The sequence below is a fragment of the Delphinapterus leucas genome, chromosome 15, assembly GCF_059928025.1.
Source record: "Delphinapterus leucas isolate spDelLeu-1000000601 "Yukka" chromosome 15, BTC_Dleu_Yukka2, whole genome shotgun sequence".
Lineage (NCBI taxonomy): Eukaryota > Metazoa > Chordata > Mammalia > Artiodactyla > Monodontidae > Delphinapterus > Delphinapterus leucas.
This window is the reverse complement of record NC_143143.1, coordinates 66,971,691-66,991,267: the sequence shown is the minus strand read 5'-3', so window position 1 is coordinate 66,991,267 and position 19,577 is coordinate 66,971,691. Positions and strand designations below refer to the sequence as shown.

At 37.7% G+C, this 19,577-nt stretch overlaps 1 protein-coding gene across 2 annotated transcripts in view; it reads right to left on the bottom strand.

Moving 5' to 3' along the window:
- The window catches only part of CTNNBL1 (catenin beta like 1), a 168,041-nt gene that overhangs the window by 77,100 nt on the left and 71,364 nt on the right, over positions 1 to 19,577 (bottom strand). For both annotated transcript variants that reach the window (XM_089896854.1, XM_022592451.3), the window contains exons 8-10: positions 18,041 to 18,113; positions 17,746 to 17,804; positions 16,126 to 16,274 (exon numbers count right to left, since the gene is read on the bottom strand). In XM_089896854.1, the coding sequence (XP_089752980.1) occupies positions 16,126 to 16,274; positions 17,746 to 17,804; positions 18,041 to 18,113 (281 nt within the window). The remainder of the gene's footprint in view (positions 1 to 16,125; positions 16,275 to 17,745; positions 17,805 to 18,040; positions 18,114 to 19,577) is intronic.

Below are 19,577 nucleotides of genomic sequence, written 5' to 3'. Positions count from 1 at the left end.
ACCTAACACAGCCAAAAAAACCCACTATGTTTAAAAATAAATAAATAAACACACAAACAGAAGAAAAGGGCCAAACATAATTGTAATAGAAACAAGTACATCAAATTCATCTACTTAAAAACAAACTCCCGCATTGGACTAAAAAACCAAGAAACAGCTATATGCTCTTAACAAGAGTCACATATAATATAAAATGACATAAAAAGTTAAAGAGGACCTTCTCACGCCTGTGGCCAGGGCTAAGAAAAGCTCCCTCCAGGGCTGACCTTCTCATGCCAGCTGCCAGGCGCTAAGGCTGGATCTATCACTCCTGTGGCCTCTGGCTTTCCCATGCACCTGTCGCCACCAGAGCCCTTGTGACCCAGGCAGTCATGCCACCTCCGCACCCTGTCCTCACCAGGGCAGACCCAAGTGCTCCAGGGCAGCCTCAGGAGCAGACTCCTGTGGGTGGCTCACATGCAGAGGTGAGGCTAAAACCACAGTTGAGCCCCAGGGCAGGGTGACTAAGGAAGAGGAACAAAAGTCTTCCTGTGAAGCTGCACAAGCCTCAGATGAAGTCCTCGTGATCAGCTTGGTAAACCCTGCATCTACAGAATACCTGGATGGACAATGAGTGTTCCCACAAATGAAACTGGTCTAGCTCTAGCAGCTGCAGACTAGTACGTACAGGAGGTGGGCCAGGTCAGAGCCTGAGCTGCCCCCAGAGTGCCCACAGTGGGACCAGAGACCTAACTAGAGGTTGTAGAGGGCCTCCTGGGGAGCCAAGTGCTGGCTGTGACTCATGGTGGGGGGCAAGGATGCTGAAAGCTGAGACCCAGGAAAATATAATGATTACTATTTTTTTAAATGTTTTGTTCTGTTGCTGTTTTATTATTATTGTTTTTATTTTTATTTGAGTTTTTAAAAACTTCTAAAATATATTTCAATTTTTTTATATTTCTCTTTCTACATTACTTTTTTGTTCTGTGTTTTTCCCTTTTCTTTTTTTTCCTTTGTTCTGTTTTGTTTAAATCTTTTTTGCTTTGTTCTATTTGTTCTTATCTTTATCTTTTAAAAATTATCTTTGTGTGCTTGTTTTGTTTTCTTTGCTTTTTCCTTCAGTTTGCATTCTGCTCCTGTTCGGTTTTTATTTTTTTGTCAATTTTGTTTTTAATTGTTTGATTTCATTTTGGGGTTCTTTTGTCTGCTTGTTCTCTTGTTTTGTTTTGGTTTTTTTTTGCGGTACGCAGGCCTCTCACTGCTGTGGCCTCTCCCGTCGCGGAGCACAGGCTCCGGACGCGCAGGCTCAGCGGCCATGACTCACGGGCCCAGCCGCTCCGCAGCATGTGGGATCTTCCCAGACCGGGGCACGAACCCGTGTCCCCTGCATCGGCAGGCGGACTCTCAACCACTGCGCCACCAGGGAAGCCCTCTTGTTTTTTGTTTACTGTGTTTTTGTTTCTTTTTTTGTACGTTTTGTGTTTGTTTCTTTGTTTTTGTTTGGTTCTGCTTTTACCATCTGTCTGGGGCTTTGTCTGTTTCTTCATTTGTTTGTTTGTTCTTAGTTGTTGTTGTTGTTTGCTTGTTTTTATCTTTGCTATCTGTCTTCAGTTTTCATTTGTTTTCTTCCTGCCCTTTTTTTTTTCCCACCCTCTTACTGCCAAGCCATGTGGCTTGTGGGGTCTTGGTTCCTAGGCCAGGTTTGGGGCCTGAGCCTCTGGTGTGGGAGCGCTGAGTCCAGTACACTGGAATGCCAGAGAATTCCCAGTCCCAGGCAATATTAAATGGCAAGAGGTCTCCTGGAGGTCTACATCTCAAATCCAAGACCCAGCTGCACCCAAATGCCTGCAGGCTCCAGTGCTGAATGCCCCACACCAAACAACAAGCAAGACAGGAACACAAACCCACGCATCAGCAGACAGGCTGCGTAAAGTCGTACTAAGCCCACAGACACCCCAAGAACACACCAAGTGATGTGGCCCTGCCCATCTGCGTGATGAGATCCAGCTCCACCCACCAGAACGAAGGCACCAGTCCCTCCCACAAGGAAGCCTACACAAACCACTGGACTAACCTCGCCCACTGGGGGCAGACACCAGAAGCAAGAGGAACTACGACCCTGCAACCTGCAGAAAGGAGACCCCAAACACAGTAAGTTAGACAAAATAAGAAGAGAGAGAAATATATTGCAGATGAAGGAGCAAGATAAAAACCCACAAGACGAAAGAAATGAAGAGGAAATAGGCAAGCTACCTGAAAAAGAATTCAGAGTAGTGACAGTAAAGATAATCCAAAATCTCAGAAAGAGAGTGGACAAAATACAAGAAACATTTAATAAGGACCTAGAAGAACTAAAGAACAAACAAACAGTGATGAACAACACAATAACTGAAATTAAAAATACACTAGAAGGAATCAATAGCAGAATAACTGAGGCACAAGAATGGATAAGTGAGCTGGAAGAAAGAATGGTGCAAACAGCTGCTGCAGAGCAGAATAAAGAAAAGAGAAATGAAAAGAATTGAAGACAGTCTCAGAGACCCCTGGGACAACATTAAACGTTCCAACATTCAAATTATAGGGGACTCAGAAGAAGGGGACAAAGAGAACGGGTCTGAAAAAATATGTGAAGAGACTGTAGTCAAAAACTTCCCTAACATGGGAAAGGAAATAGTCAATCAAGTCCAGGAAGCTCAGAGAAATAGCAAATATGAATAGACCAATCACAAGTAATGAAATTGAAACTATGATTTAAAATCTTCCAACAAACAAAAGTTCAGGACCAGAGGGCTTCACAGGAGAATTCTATCAAACATTTAGAAAAGAGCTAACACCGATGCTTCACAAACTCTTCCGAAATATTAGAGGGAGGAATACTCTCAAACTCATCTATGAGGCCACCATCACCCTAATAGCAAAACCAGACAATTTATCACAAAAAAAGAAAATTACAGGCCAATATCACCGATGAACATAGAGGCAAAAATCAGGCAAACCGAATCCAACAACACATTAAAAAATCATACGCCATGATCAAGTGTGATTTTTCCCAGGGATGCAAGGATTCTTCAATATATGCAAATCAATCAATGTGATACACCATATTAACAAACTGAAGAATAAAAACCATATAATCATCTCAATAGATGCAGAAAAGGCTTTCAACAAAATTCAACACCGATTTATGATAAAAACTCTCCAGAAAGTGGGCATAGAGGGACCCTACCTCAAAATAATAAAGGCCATATATGACAAACCCACAGCAAACATCATTCTCAATGGTGAAAAACTGAAAGTGTTTCCTGTAAAATCAGGAACAAGACAAGAGTGCCCACTCTCGCTACTATTATTTAACATAGTTTTGGAGTCTTAGCCACAGCAATCAGAGAAAAAAAGAAATAAAAGGAATCCAGACTGGCAAAGAAGAAGAAAAACTGTCACTGCTTTCAGATGACATGATACTATACATAGAAAATCCTAAAGATGCTACCAGAGGGCTTCCCTGGTGGCGCAGTGGTTGAGAGTCCACCTGCCGATGCAGGGGACACAGGTTCATGCCCCGGTCCAGGAAGATCCCACATGCCGCGGAGCAGCTAGGCCCATGAGCCATGGCGGCTGGGCCTGCATGTCCGGAGCCTGTGCTCCACAACGGGAGAGGCCACAACAGTGAGAGGCCCGCGTACCGCAAAAAAAAAAAAAAAAAAAAAGATGCTACCAGAAAACTACAAGAGATAATCAATGAATTTAGTAAAGTCGTAGGATACAAAATTAAGGCACAGAAATCTCTTCATTCCTATACACTAACAACAAAAGATCAGAAAGAGAAATTAAGGAAACAATTCCATTTACCACTGCAACAAAAAGAATAAAATACCTAGGAATAAACCTACCTAAGGAGGCAAAAGACCTGTACACAGAAAACTATACGACAGTGACAAGCCTCTTAGATAGCCTCATCCACCAGACGGCAGACAGCAGAAGCAAGAAGAACTACAATTCTGCAGCCTGGGGAAGGAAAACTACATTCACAGAAAGATAGACAAAATGAAAAGGCAGAGGACTTTGTACCAGATGAAGCAACAAGATAAAACCCCAGAAAAACAACTAAATGAATTGGAGATAGGCAACCTTCCAGAAAAAGAATTCAGAATAATGATAGTGAAGATGATCCAGGACCTCGGAAAAAGAATGGAGGCAAAGATCGAGAAGACGCAAGAAATGTTTAACAAAGATCTAGAAGAACTAAAGAACAAACAAACAGAGATGAACAACACAATAACTGAAATGAAAAATACACCAGAAGGAATCAGTAGCAGAAAAACTGAGGCAGAAGAATGGATAAGTGACCTGGAAGACAGAATGGTGGAATTCACTGCTGTGGAACAGAATAAAGAAAAAAGAATGAAAAGAAATGAAGACAGCCTAAGAGACCTCTGGGACAACATTAAACCCAACAACATTCACACTATAGGGGTCCAGAAGGAGAAGAGAGAGAGAAAGGACCCAAGAAAATATTTGAAGAGATTATAGTCGAAAACTTCCCTAACATGGGAAAGGAGATTGCCACCCAAGTCCAGGAAGTGCAGAGAGTCCCATACAGGATAAACCCAAGGAGAAACACGCCGAGACACATAGTAATCAAATTGGCAAAAACTGAAGACAAAGAAAAATTATTGAAAGCAGCAAGGGATAAACAACAAATAACATACAAGGGAACTCCCATAAGGTTAGCACTTGATTTCTCAGCAGAAACTCTACAAGCCAGAATGGAGTGGCAGGATATATTTAAAGTGATGAAAGGGAAGAACCTACAACCAAGAGTACTCTACCCAGCAAGGATCTCATTCAGATTTGATGGAGAAATCAAAAGCTTTACAGAGAAGCAAAAGCTAACAGAATTCAGGACCAGCAAACCAGCTCTACAACAAATGCTAAAGGAACTTCTCTAAGTGGGAAACACAAGCGAAGGAAAGGACCTACAAAAACAAACCCATAACAATTAAGAAAATGGGAATAGGAACATATATATCAATAATTACCTTAAACGTGAATGGATTGAATACTCCAACCAAAAGACACAGGCTCACTGAATGGATACAAAAACAAGACCCATATATATGCTGTCTACAAGAGACCCATTTCAGACCTATGGACACATACAGACTGAAAGTGAGGGGATGGAAAAAGATATTCCACGCAAATGGAAATCAAATGAAAGCTGGAGTAGCAATACTCATATGAGATGAAATGGACTTTAAATAAAGAATGTTACAAGAGACAAAGAAGGACACTACATAATGATCAAGGGATCAATCCAAGAAGAAGATATAACAATTATAAATATATATGTACCCAACATAGGAGGACCTCAATATATAAGGCAACTGCTAACAGCTATAAAAGAGGAAATAGACAGTAACACAATAATAGTGGGGGACTTCAACACCTCACTAACACCAGTGGACAGATCATCCAAAGAGAAAAGTAATAAGGAAACACAAGCTTTAAATCACAAAATAGACCAGATAGATTTAATTGACATTTATAGGACACTCCATCCAAAAACAGCAGATTACACTTTCTTCTCAAGTGCACATGGAACAGTCTCCAGGATAGATCACATCTTGGGTCACAAATCAAGCCTCAGTAAATTTAAGAAAATTGAAATCACATCAAGCATCTTTTCTGACCACAACAATAAGAGATCAGAAATCAATTACAGGGAAAAAAACGTAAAAAACACAAACACATGAAGGCTAAACAATATGTTACTAAATAACCGAGATCACTGAAGAAATCAAAACATACCTAGAGATAAATTACAACGAAAACATGACAATCCAAAATCTGTGGGATGCAGCAAAAGCAGCTGCAAGAGGGCAGTTTATAGCAATACAAGCCTACCTCAAGAAACAAGAAAAATCTCAAATAAACAATCTAACATCCTAAAGGAACTAGAGGAAGAAGAACAAATAAAACCCAAAGTTAGTAGAAGGAAAGAAATCATAAAGATCAGAGCAGAAATAAATGAAATAGAAACAAAGAAAACAGCAGCAAAGATCAATAAAACTAAAAGTTGGTTCTTTGAGAAGATAAACAAAATTGATAAAGCATTAGCCAGACTCATCAAGAAAAAGAGGGAGAGGACTCAAATCAATAAAATTAGAAATGAGGGCTTCCCTGGTGGCGCAGTGGTTGAGAGTCCACCTGTCGATACAGGGGACGCAGGTTCGTGTCCTGGTCCGGGAGAATCCCACATGCCGCAGAGCGGCTGGGCCTGTGAGCTATGGCCGCTGAGCCTGCACGTCCAGAGCCTGTGCTCTGCAACGGGAGAGGCCACAACAGTGAGAGGCCCACGTACCACAAAAAAAAAAAAAAAAAATTAGAAATGAAGAAGGAGAAGTTACAACAGACACCACAGAAATTCAAAGCATCTTAAGACACTACTAAAACAAACTCTATGCCAATAAAATGGACAACCTGGAAGAAATGGACACATTCTTAGAAAGGTATAACCTTCCAAGACTGAACCAGGAAGAAACAGAAAATATGAACAGACCAATCACAAGTAATGAAATTGAAACTCTGATTTAAAATCTTCCAACAAACAGAAGTCCAGGACCAGATGGCTTCACAGGTGAATTCTATCAAACATTTAGAGAAGAGTTAACACCCATCCTTCTCAAACTCTTCCAAAAAATGGCAGAGAAAGGAACACTCCCAAACTCATTCTATGAGGCCACCATCACCCTGACACCAAAACCAGACAAACATACTAAAAAAAAGAAAACTACAGACCAATATCACTGATGAATACAGATGCAAAAATCCTCAACAAATATTAGCAAATAGACTCCAACAACACATTAAAAGGATCATACACCATGATCAAGTGGGATTTATCCCAGGGATGCAAGCATTCTGCAGTATATGCAAATCAATCAATGTGATACACCATATTAACAAACTGAAGGAAAAAACCACATGATCATCTCAATAGATGCAGAAAAAGCTTTTGACAAAATTCAACACCCATTATGATAAAAACTCTCCAGAAAGTGGGCACAGAGGGGACCTACCTCAACATAATAAAGGCCATATACAACAATGCCACAGCAAACATCATTCTCAATGGTGAAAAACTGAAAGCATTTCCTCTAAGATCAGGAACAAGACAAGGATGTCCACTTTCGCCACTATTATTCAACAGAGTTTTTGAAGTCCTAACCACAGCTATCAGAGAAGAAAAAGGAATACAATTTGGAAAAGAAGTAAAACTGTCACTGTTTGCAGATGACATGATACTATACATAGAGAATCCTAAAGATGCCACCAGAAAACTACTAGAGCTAATCAATGAATTTGGTAAAGTTGCAGGATACAAAATTAATGCACATAAATCTCTTGCATTCCTTACAGTAATGATGAAAAGCCTGAAAGAGAAATGAAAGGAACACTCCCATTTACCATGACAACAAAAAGAATAAAATACCCAGGAATAAACCTACCTAGGAAGAAAAAAGACCTGTATGCAGAAAACTATAAGACACTGTTGAAAGAAATTAAAGATGATACCAACAGATGGAGAGATATACCATGTTCTTGGATTGGAAGAATCAATATTGTGAAAAAGACAATACTACCCAAAGCAATCTACAGATTCAATGCAATCCCTATCAAATTACCAATGGCATTTTTTACAGAACTAGAAAAAAAATCTTAAAATTTGTATGCAGACACAAAAGACCCTGAATAGCCAAAGCAGTCATGAGGGAAAAATATGGAGCTGGAGGAATCAGACTCCCTGACTTCAGGCTATACTACAAAGCTACAGTAATCAAGACAGTATGGTACTGGCACAAAAACAGAAATATAGATCAATGGAACAGGATAGAAAGCCCAGAGATAAGCCCATGCACCTATGCTCAACTAATCTATGACAAAGGAGGCAAGGATATATAATGGAGAAAAGACAGTCTCTTCAATAAGAGATGCTGGGAAAACTGGACAGCTACATGTAAAAGAATGAAATTAGAACACTCCCTAACACCAAACACAAAAATAAACTCAAAATGGATCAGAGGCCTAAATGTAAGACCGGACACTATAAAACTCTTAGAGGAAAACAAAGGAAGAACACTCTGTGACATAAATCACAGCAAGATCTTTTTTGATCCACCTCCTAGAGGAATGGAAATAAAAACAAAAATAAACAAATGGGACCCACTGAAACTTAAAAGCTTTTGCAAAGCAAAGGAAACTACAAACAAGACGAAAAGACAACCCTGAGAATGGGAGAAAATATTTGCAAATGAATCAACGGACGAAGGATTAATGTCTAAAATACACAAACAGCTCACGGAGCTCAATAGCAAAAAAATAAATAACCCAGTTAAAAAATGGACAGAAGACCTAAAGAGACATTTCTCCAAAGAAGACATACAGATGGCCAACAAACACATGAAAAGATGCTCAACATCAGTAATTATTAGAGAAATGCAAATCAAAACTACAGTGAGGTATCCCTCACACCTGTCAGAATGGCCACCATCAAAAAATCTACAAACAATAAATGCTGGAGAGGGTGTGGAGAAAAGGGAACCCTCATGCATTGTTGGTGGGAATGCAAATTGATACAGCCACTATGGAGAATAGTATGGAGATTCCTTAAAAAACTAAAAATAGAACTACCACATGACCCAGCATATACCCAGAGAAAACCATAATTCAAAAAGACACATGCACCCCAATGTTCATTGCAGCACTATTTACAATAGCCAGGACATAGAAGCAATGCAACCTAAATGTCCATCAACAGAGGAATGCATAAAGAAGTTGTGGTACATATATACAATGGAATATTACTCAGCCATAAAAAGGAATGAAACTGGGTCATTTGTAGAGACATGGATGGACCTAGAGACTGTCATACAGAGTGAAGTAAGTCAGAAAGAGAAAAAGAAATGCTGTATATTAATGCATGTATGTGAAGCCTAGAAAAATGGTACAGATGAACTGGTTTGCAGGGCAGAAATAGAGACACAGATGTAGAGAACAAACGTATGGACACCAAGGGGGGAAAGTGGTGGTGGGGTGTGTGGGATGAATTGGGAGATTGGGATTGACATATATACACTAATATGTATAAAATGGGTAACTAATAAGAACCTGCTGTATAAAAAAATAAATAAAATTTAAAAATTTAAAAAAAGGATTATAAAAGAGACGTAAAGAGGTGAAAATGAAAAAGATGAAATGAAATGGAAGATATAGAAAAGAATGATACAAGGACAACATATTAATAACCTTGAAAGTCTATGAAATTGAAAATTTCTAGGAAAATATAAAGTATCAAATTGTCTTTAAAAACCAGAGCATTGATGAAAGAAATCAAAGACCTAAATAAATGAAGAAATATACGATGTTCATGGATTGGAAGACTCATTATTGCAAAGATGTCCATCCTCCCCAAAAGAACCCATAGATTCAATATGATACCAATCAAAACCCCAGCAGAGTTTTTCTAGAAATTAACAGGCTGATTCTAAAATTTATACAGAAAGACAAAGAAAGTAAAGAACTAGAATAGTTAAAACAATCTTTAAAAAGACATTAAGTCTGAGGATTCACACCATGTAATTTCAAGACTTAACCATAAAGTCAAAATAGGGTTGTGTTGGCAAAAAGATAGATACACAGATCAATAGAGCAGAATAGAAAGCACAGAAATAGACCCACACATATATAATTGATTTCTGACAAAGGTGTAAAGGCAATTAAACGGAATGTGGACAGTCTTTGCAATAAATGGTGCCAGAACTGGACATCTATATACAAAAATAATAAATAAAACAAAGAACCTCAATTCATATCTCACACTATATATAAAAATTAACTTAAAATGGATCACAGACCTATAAATGCCTAAAACTGAAAGTTGTAAAAGAAAATATGAAAGGAACAGTTTGAGACCTTGGGTTAGACAAACACAGTTTATATACCATACCAAAAGCACAATTTAAAAAATATTTTTTACAAATTAGACTTTATCAAAGTAAAACTTTTGCTCTTTAAAAGATACTGCTAAAAAATGAAAAGGCAAGCCACAGACTAGGAAAACAATATTTCTAAAACATGTATCTGACAAAGACTTCTACCTAGAGTAAAGAACACTTAAAACTCAATAAGACAACCCAAATAAAATTTAGACAAAAGGTCTGAACGAAGGTTTGACTTTAACAAAAGGTATAAGAAAGGTCAATATGAACATGAAAAGATGCTCAACAACCTGAGTAATCAGTTGTATGCAGATTAAAGCCACAATACATATTCACTCAAATGGCTAAAACTAAAATCTGACAATACCAGGTATTAAGGAGGATACAGAGCTACTGGAGTTCTCATGCCTTGCTGGTAGGGATATAAAATGATACAATCATTTTGGGAAACAACTTGGTAGTTTCTAATAGTAAATTTTTATTTAATATATGACTCACTCATTCCACTCCCAGGTATTTAACCAAGAGAAATGAAAATATATGTTTATCCAAAGACTTTTAAGCAGCTTTATTCACAACAGCAAAACAATGGAAACAACCCAAATGTCTAGAACAGGTGAATAAATAAACAAACTGATATGCTGGAATGCAGAAATATAATCGAATACTACTAAGCATAAAAAAAGAATCACACTACTAATACATGCAAAATAAATGAACCTCAAAAACAACCTGCTGAGTTAAATAAGCTAAACAAAACGCATACTGTATGACTCTATTTATATGAAATTCTAGAATGACAATGTTTGACTGGGGTCAAAGGTGGATTGGTGGGAACTTATTGCAAAAGTGATCAAGGAAATTTTGGAGGGTGATAAAAATGATCTACATATGCATTGTCCGATATCATAGCCACTAGCCACATGTAGCCACTGAACATCTGAAATATAGCTAAATTTCAGATTTAAATTGAGGAGCTAAAATTTAAATTTAAATAAATTTAAGTTTAGAAATTGATATTTGATTCAGTTATTGGGAAACAGTTAAGTATGTTTAGAGAAACCTAAGTATGGGAATCTACTTTTTCAACTGTAAATTTTATGAAATCTAACTACAAATCAAGTACTGTAATGAAAATTTAGCACTGAATTCAGATGTTAATGTAAAATACACACTGGATTTTAAAGACTTAGTAGAAAAAATAATGCAAAATGGCTTAATAATGTTTTTATTGATTACATGTTGAATTGATTTATAATATATGGCATTAAATAAAACCTATTATTTTGTTTCTTTTAAACTTTTTACTGTGGCTACTACAAAATATAAAACTATGTATTGCCAACTGAAAGTTGTCACTTGCCATCTACCTCTACAAGGATTAGGTCACTAACCACAGCAGTCACTGACCTTCAACACACCCTGAAAGGAGTTCAGGGGGGAGATATCAGGAATGAGGCACTCTGTGCTCTGGCAAGAACTGGCAGAACAGGCCTCCAGAGAGTTATTTTCAGAAGATTTTTCGTTGTTGTTGAAGTATAGTTGATTTACAATGTCGTGTTAGATGCAGGTGTACAGCAAAGTGATTCAGCTCCATTATAGATTCTTTTCCATTATAGGTCATTCCAAAATATCAAATATAGTTCCCTGTGCTATACATTAGGTCCTTGTTTATCTATTTTATATATAGTAGTGCATATGTGTTAATCCCAAACTCCTAATTTATCTCTCCCCCCAACCCTTTCCCCTTTGGTAACCATAAGTTTGTTTTCTATGTCTATGAGTCTATTTACGTTTTGTAAATAAGTTCATTTGCACCATTTTTTTAGATTCTACATATAAGTGACATCATATGATATTTGTCTTTCTCTGTCTGACTGACTTCACTTAGTATGATAATCTCTAGGTCCATCCGTGTTGCTGCAAATGGCAATATTTTATTCTCTTTTATGGCTGAATAATATTCCATTGTATATATACATACAGCATCTTCTTTATCCATTCATCTGTTGATGGACACTTAAGTTACTTGCATGTCTTGGCTACTGTAAATAGTGCTGCTATGAACATTGGAGTGCATGTATCTTTTCAGATTACAGTTTTCCTCTTTTCTAGATATATGCCCAGGAGTGGGACTACTGGGTCATATGGTAACTCTTTTTAGTTTTTTAAGGAACTTCCATACTGTTCTCCATAGTGGCTGCACCAATTTACATTCCTACTAACAGTGTAGCAGGGTTCCCTTTTCTTCACACCCTCTCTGCATTTATTATTATTTTTGTAGACTTCTTGATGATGGCCATTCTGACTGGTGTGAGCTGATGCCTCATTTTAGTTTTGACTTGCATTTCTCTAATAATAGCAATGTTGAACATCTTTTCACGTGCCTGTTGGCTATCTGTATGTCTTCTTTGGAAAAATGTCTATTTAGGTCTTCTGTCCAATTTCTGATTGGGTTGTTTTTTTTGATATTGAGCAGTATGAGCCGTTTGTATATTTTGGGAATTAAGCCCTTGTCTGTCACATTGTTTCCAAATATTTTCTCCCATTCCGGAGGTTGTCTTTTCATTTGATTTATGGTTTCCTTTGCCGTGCAAAAGCTTATATGCTTGATTAGGCCCCATTTGTTTATACTTGCTTTTATTTCTTTTGCCTTGGGAGACTGACCTAAGAAAACATTGTTATGATTTATGTCAGAGAATGTTTTGCCTATGTTCTCTTCCAGGGGTTTTACGGTGTCGTGTCTTATATTTAAGTCTTTAAGCCATATTGAGTTTATTTTTGTGTATGGTGGAAGGGCAGGAGAAGATTTTATGAGACTAATTTCTTGTAACCTCTCATATCTAGAAAAACAGTAAAATCATTAATCTGCTCCTTGCGACTAGCAGCAATCCTCTGCCGAAATGTGTGCTTGATTGCACACATTCCCCTTCACCAAAATCATATATGTACTGACCTCCCCCCTTACCTCTTCAGAACAGTTCCTCAGAGCTATCTGAGAGGCTGTCTCCCAGGCTATAGTCCTCATTTTGCCCCAAATAAAACTTAACTCACAACTCTCACGTTGTGCATTCTTTTCAGTCGGCAGTATCTTGCATCTTCATTGTGGTGAAAACAAAGGTATATACATTTGTCAAAATTAAAATTAGTGTTTGATTGCATATAAATTATGCCTCAATAAAGGTGATAAAAGTATTAAATTGGGTAGTATTGGGTTGGCCAAAAAGTTCGTTTGGGATTTTCTGTAAGATGCTACAGAAAACCCGAACGAACTTTTTGGCCAACCCAATATATATATATATATATATGTATGTGTGATAATTTGTGCATATAAATGTATAAATGACAATCTTGTTGGTGACCTTTCCTTATCAATAATCAGAAACATAAAAAAAAAATTCTGTGGACATGCAAAATTAACTGTTCCTCTCAATAGTTAACACATTTAATTATATTATGGTTATTTAATGTTGGCCTCCATCACTAGCAACTGAAGGCAGGAATCCTGTCTTGTTCATGTCCGTATAAGCCTAGCACTTAACACAGTAAGTTAACATAGCACTTTACCAATGTTTTAAGAACTGCAAAACTGTCCCAGCCAATTTATATATATAGTCTAATACCCACAAAGATCCCTGCAAATTTGGCATTATTACTCCCATTTTTCATATGAAAAAAGTGAGGGTCAGAGGACAGAAAGCTTAGAGTAACTCACCAAATATCCAGAACTAGTAAGTGAAAGAACTATGTTCCAAACCCACATTTGCCTCAACTCCAAAGCCCATTCTTCCACACTACACCATACTCCCACCTCTCCAGGTGGGCATTTCATAACTGTTTGATGAACGTCTAAATCAAAATAAAGATTAGTATTTAGGGGCAATGGAAGCACAGAAATTTTCCTGAACTTCTAGTGTTACAGCTTCATAGTCTTTGAATGGGTTCCCTTGAGACAGAGAGCAACTTGGCAGCTCTTGCTAGAAGATCAAGAAGGATGAATCTAGTAGGAAAAAAAAATTCCCTCCCAATTAAACTTTCCATTTGGGAGTCTGAAGAAGAAAAATAACACAGAACAAAGAGCATGGGAAAGAGAAAAAAAGAAATGCTGAATCTGCTAATATAGTTAATTAATGTGAAAGAATTAATCTAATAGTAACTTCAGCATTCAAATATGAAAAGTTAGGAGATCCTACAAAGGTACAGTTTCTAAGTCTTTTGGAGCTCCTTTTTAATTAGGCTCCCAGAATCTCAGCATTCCTGTTTGAATAATCCATATTTCTGGTTATTTATTCAGCTCCCCACTGCTGCACATTTACAAGCCATATGCTACAGGAATACATCACCTCATATTTGCACTCAAACATCCAAAGACACTGGCAGTTCAGACCTTTAAGAAGCTTAGAGAAAAGTCCCTGCAGAGTATAGTTTTAAGGTTAGAAGGTCCAGGAAGCCAAATGCATCTTCTTTATATGCTATTTGCTTGAGAGAAGGTGGGTCATTTCAACAAAAGGACAAGCAATTAGAAGGGTAAAGGAGAGAAACAAACAAAAGGCTCAAGAGAGTAAAGCTAGCAAAAATCAGCTGAACACTAAAGGTCTCTGAATAATTCCAATGCCCCTCTCTGCACTTTAAAATAAATTTTAAAAAACAATTCCACAAAGGAAGATTCTTCAATCAATCTAAGGTCTAGTACACATTGGACAAACCAAGAGGTCTACTGTGCCCCTGGGCCTACACAGGCCTTTAAAGAGGAGAGGTTTTAGTAACATATACCTTGATAATCTTAAATACAAAAATAGTTTAAACACAAAAATTTGTAGAATTTGTCACTGGAGAATTTTTTATAACAACAAAACATTGGAAATACCCTCAATATCAATAACAAAGTAAGACTAAGTCATAGTCCCTTAGAGTGCATTATTCAGTTATTGAAAACTCTCATGAAGGTTATGTCAAAACATGGGAAACAGCATGTTAAGTTCAAACGAACAAACAAACAAAAACAGTATAGAAAATTACATGTGTGGTAGGCCTAAAAAGCTGTTAAAGAGAAAACAATTATGGGAAAAAAGACTACAAGGAATATGCACCCAAAGTTGGGCTGTGTTCAAGTGACAGAGCTGTTTTTTAGCTTCTTGGAGGCAGGAATCCTGTCCTCCAATTCTGTATAAGCCAAGCACTTAACATAGTACCTTATCAGTCCTACTACTAACAGTAGTTTTGCATGTCTTATATTCTAGGCTATCAAATTTATTAAAAATTTTTTTCAATGAAATAAATTAACAGAATTTTAGTGTACTTGAATATGTTTCAAGACAGCGGACTCTGGCTCAATTTCATAAAGAATAATCCCATGATTATAGTCTCTCGCATCTCTCAACTGAAAAAACTGACCATTGATACTACAACTCCTTCTCTGGTTACCCCTTCACACCATTTCTCTATTTCCCTTCCAAGCCAGATTTCTCAAAAGAATTATCCATAACAAGCTATCTCCCATTTACTTCCAACTTTAGGATTCTGTGAATTATACTAACATGATAATTACTATAAATATTTTAAGAAATTAAAGCATAAATAATAAGATATACAAGAAAGCACTATAAAGTTCCAGAACTGTCTTGCACATTTTCATATCTCCTATGCTAGGCACATAGCACATGCGCAATGCATTATTGAAAATAACACATAATGAAAAATATGTATAAGTGAAAAATATGAATTATATTCTGCTGTCAATAATAAAAATACGGACAAACATATGGCATAGACAGGTCTATGTGGAATATAAAGAAAACTGGGCTAAGTTTAGAAATTAACATAGGATATGTTGAGAAGTTAACGACTAGATTTCCCAAAACCAACACACTATAAGAAGGAGCAAAAAAACCATTTCCCTTTGATGGAGTGGTCCTATTCCCAAATGACCTAACCACAGGGCACAAACAGACTGAAATATACTTTTTATTCATCCAATCTAACTTTAGAAAAGACCATACACACACTTGAAGACTTTACTGTTTTATATATCTAGGAAACTCAATGGAATAAAAGGCCATAGCTACATGTTCTTGAATCCAGGCTAACAGTGAGGAGTTCGGCAAAAAAAGATGGAGAGCTAGGAGATAATAGGAGATAAGAAGCATACCTTAGCATGAGATTCATCAGTTGAAGACCCTCACCCTTCAGGAAGCGCTCACGATTGGAACTGAGCATTAGGCAGGAACAGAGTGAATCAAACAGATTCTCCATCATCTCCTGCTCCTCGGCTGTGCTAGGATTGTGTCTTTTAAACACCTGTCAAGTAAAGATATCAGGAAGCACAGAACCATAAGAGAATGTCTTTTCATCAACCAGCACTCAACAGTTTCCAAAGCCCATCTACTCCAAAAACCCTACAACTGAGGAAACAGAAGCTTACCAAACAAAATTCTCATCAGTTTCCATTATAGAGAAACTGGGCTTTCTGATGCACAGGTTAAATAAATGGCTATCAGTTCATGCAAAAAACCAGAACACTCAACTGACCACTGAGTCCATGAATAATTGATAGTTCCAAGGAGGCAATTTAACAAAAACCAACAAAACCTTTTCATTGTGAAATATATTAACATGTAGAAAACTCTATAAAAGACAAGTATAGCTAAATGCGTAAGGTGAACACCCCTGAAACCAGCATTCAGATCAAGAAACAACTTTGCCAGCTACCCCGCAAAGCCCTCCACTTGCGCTACCCAACCACATTTCTTCCCCTTCTAAAAGAAACCACAGTCCTGAAGGGCAAATCTTGGCTCAATATAAGGAACACTTTCCTAACCATCAGGGCTACTGAACTGCCTCATAGACTAGTTGTGGCTCTAAATCATGGGAACAGCGAAAAGCAGTTTTATCTTTGCCAGAAATACATGGCATGTTAAGAGGAAAGCCTTTTAACAGTGTATGCATACCCATACAGTCTACTACAAAATGATCAATAATCTTGCGGGAACAGGACTAAGTACTTTCCCAGAATTGGGAGATTCACATTTCAAAGCTCTATTTTTTGGGGTGGAGGCCAAGCCACTCAGGCTGCTGGCACCAAGACGAAAGCTGTATGCAAACTGACATCTCAGACACTCCCAACACTCTTAAGATTTTATCCAAATGATCTATTTTCAGTCCTGGTTTTAGAATAGCACAGATGAGATTTGTTAGAAAAAAAAACTTAACAGTATTTTCAGAATGCCAGCAGAACAACATTTCAACAGGATTTACATTTCTTACAACGAGCAAATGGCAATTTCTAATTTCTTTTTCCAGCCTCCAGTGCCACATCCTTCCCTATCCTCCTCTCTGACCTCTGTCCCACTGTATTGGAACTTGTACTCCTGAAGCTTACTTATCTGGATCCTAAATGAACAGACTCCAATTTAGTGGCAGACTGATGGGAAAGCAAGTGAATAATCTTGGGAGTGGGTCAACTAAAAATAATTTGGCATTCTTGGCTCAAGAATATACACTTAAGCAGGAAGCACACCTCTGTTGGATTGATAAATATCAGAAGACTGAGAAAGTCCACACCAGATACACAGTGATATCTGGTCATAAAGAGCAAATGACTAAGAAAAGGAGGCAAACCATGTACCTCCAATGTGACCTCAAACCTGCCAACACATTCCATATGGCTTGCATCACATGGCTTATTCCTTCCAACAATTTCCAGCTCCACCTCCCATTTAAAGCAAGCCATGGATCTTCACGGCAGACAGGAAGCATAAGAATTACTCACGGATAACTGCTGAAGAAGCACATCGATTCCATCCAGCTCCCCAAGCAATTCCCTGTTTTCTAAAAGGGGAAAAAAATAGGAGAAAAAAAAAATGAAGCTAACTGTCAGATTTTACAGCCGTCTAACACTGATACATCAGCAAACAAAATCAATACAGCTTGACAGAGTACAAAAGCTGCACAGAGAGCGAGAGGGAGAGCAAGGGGATGCCAAAGGCAAGAGAGCTTGCTGTCATGATCTGAAACAAGCCTGGCTCCTATCCTAACAGAATATCAATACCGAGAGGGAGCCTCACCATCATTGTCCTGGAGCAATATGGCCAGCACTTCACTACAATACAGTTTGTTGGCATCAAAAGGCATCTTTGCCTGTTGGGAAATAGGAGAAATGAGAAAAACGTTAAGGGGCCTTGCTTCCTTCCCCAGGACAAATTTTTTCACAAGTACTAGGATCTGAGTTAGAGAGAAGCAGAAGTTATAAAGGGAAAGGGCAGGTTAAGGGTAAAAAAGGTCTGCCTCTGCTCTCAAGAGACCAGACTCAAGCACTGCATAGTAAAACCATAAACAGCAGATGTACACAACAGCTCTCACACTCCTAAAGCCCAGGTGCAAATGTCACCTCCTCTGTGAAGCCTTCCCAGATTCCCCATTTTGAGTCTAGGGACTATTGTCTAGCACATAATACATACTCAAATGAGAACTGGATAAATGATTGAAAGTTTTGAACATTTAAGACTAAAATCCATCATGAAGCTTCATTCACAAGTTACAATCATAAAATTAGGCTGTAAATTAGCTGATAGATGATCAGAGAAGCTGAAAAGAAAGCAAGCTCTTGTTTTGATTAGTTGAATGTCTTTATAACAACGTAGTTCCTTTTGGATTTTTTTTTAAATGCTTAAAATTTAATTTGAAATCATAAACCTAACTGCTCATGGGCCATAATCTGCCTACTATTTAAAAAGGAAACCATATTAAATATGCAGAAATGTGTTAATATTTTAACACCCAAATTATTACCCACAATTCTTTCCCTGCTGCATGCTCTGCTACTTGGAGTTGCAGAGGGGACACATCTACTGCAGAGCCTATTTTTCATGGTCATCCACATTGTTGCCCCAGTAGTGCGACTCAAGTGCCTCATCATTAACAATGCCCCTTGGATAAAGGTACACAGAGAGGAGCGCAAGCCTCATCGATGTGTTTTTATTTACCGTACCCTTGATCCTTAAAATGCAGGCACAAAGACCACGACTGTTAATCAGCAGCAGCCTTGCTACCTATCCAGGTTTTTGAACTAACATATAATTATGTTATGTTATGTTATGTTATGAACTAACATTATAATTATGTTATATGTTTATGACATATGTTATATGTTTATGACATATGACATTATGTTATGTTATGAACTAACATTATAATTATGTTATATGTTTTTGAACTAACATATAACATATAATTATAACATATAATTACTGTACCTGGAAAGGACAGGGGAAGTGTTTATACTGAAGCTAATACCTCCATCCCCTTAGTGCCATTCACAGTTCTGTTTGGACACTGATTTTGCACTTAAGAAGGAAGAGTGGCCCCTAATGAAGCAACACCCAGCATCTTTTCAGTTCTCTCTGCATGTCTTCCCCATCAAGCCTAAGTGCACCCCATAGGGTTTCAGAAGGCTAACCGGGTATGACCCATCTTAGGTTAAAAGATCTGTAAATACAAGGTCTTATGTGTGCTGACTGCAAGTTATGCTCCCTGAACAAGCTTAAGGCCTTGTTTCAAGAAATTCAGTACAACAGCCAGGGTTTAAATGCAATCTGTGGCGTT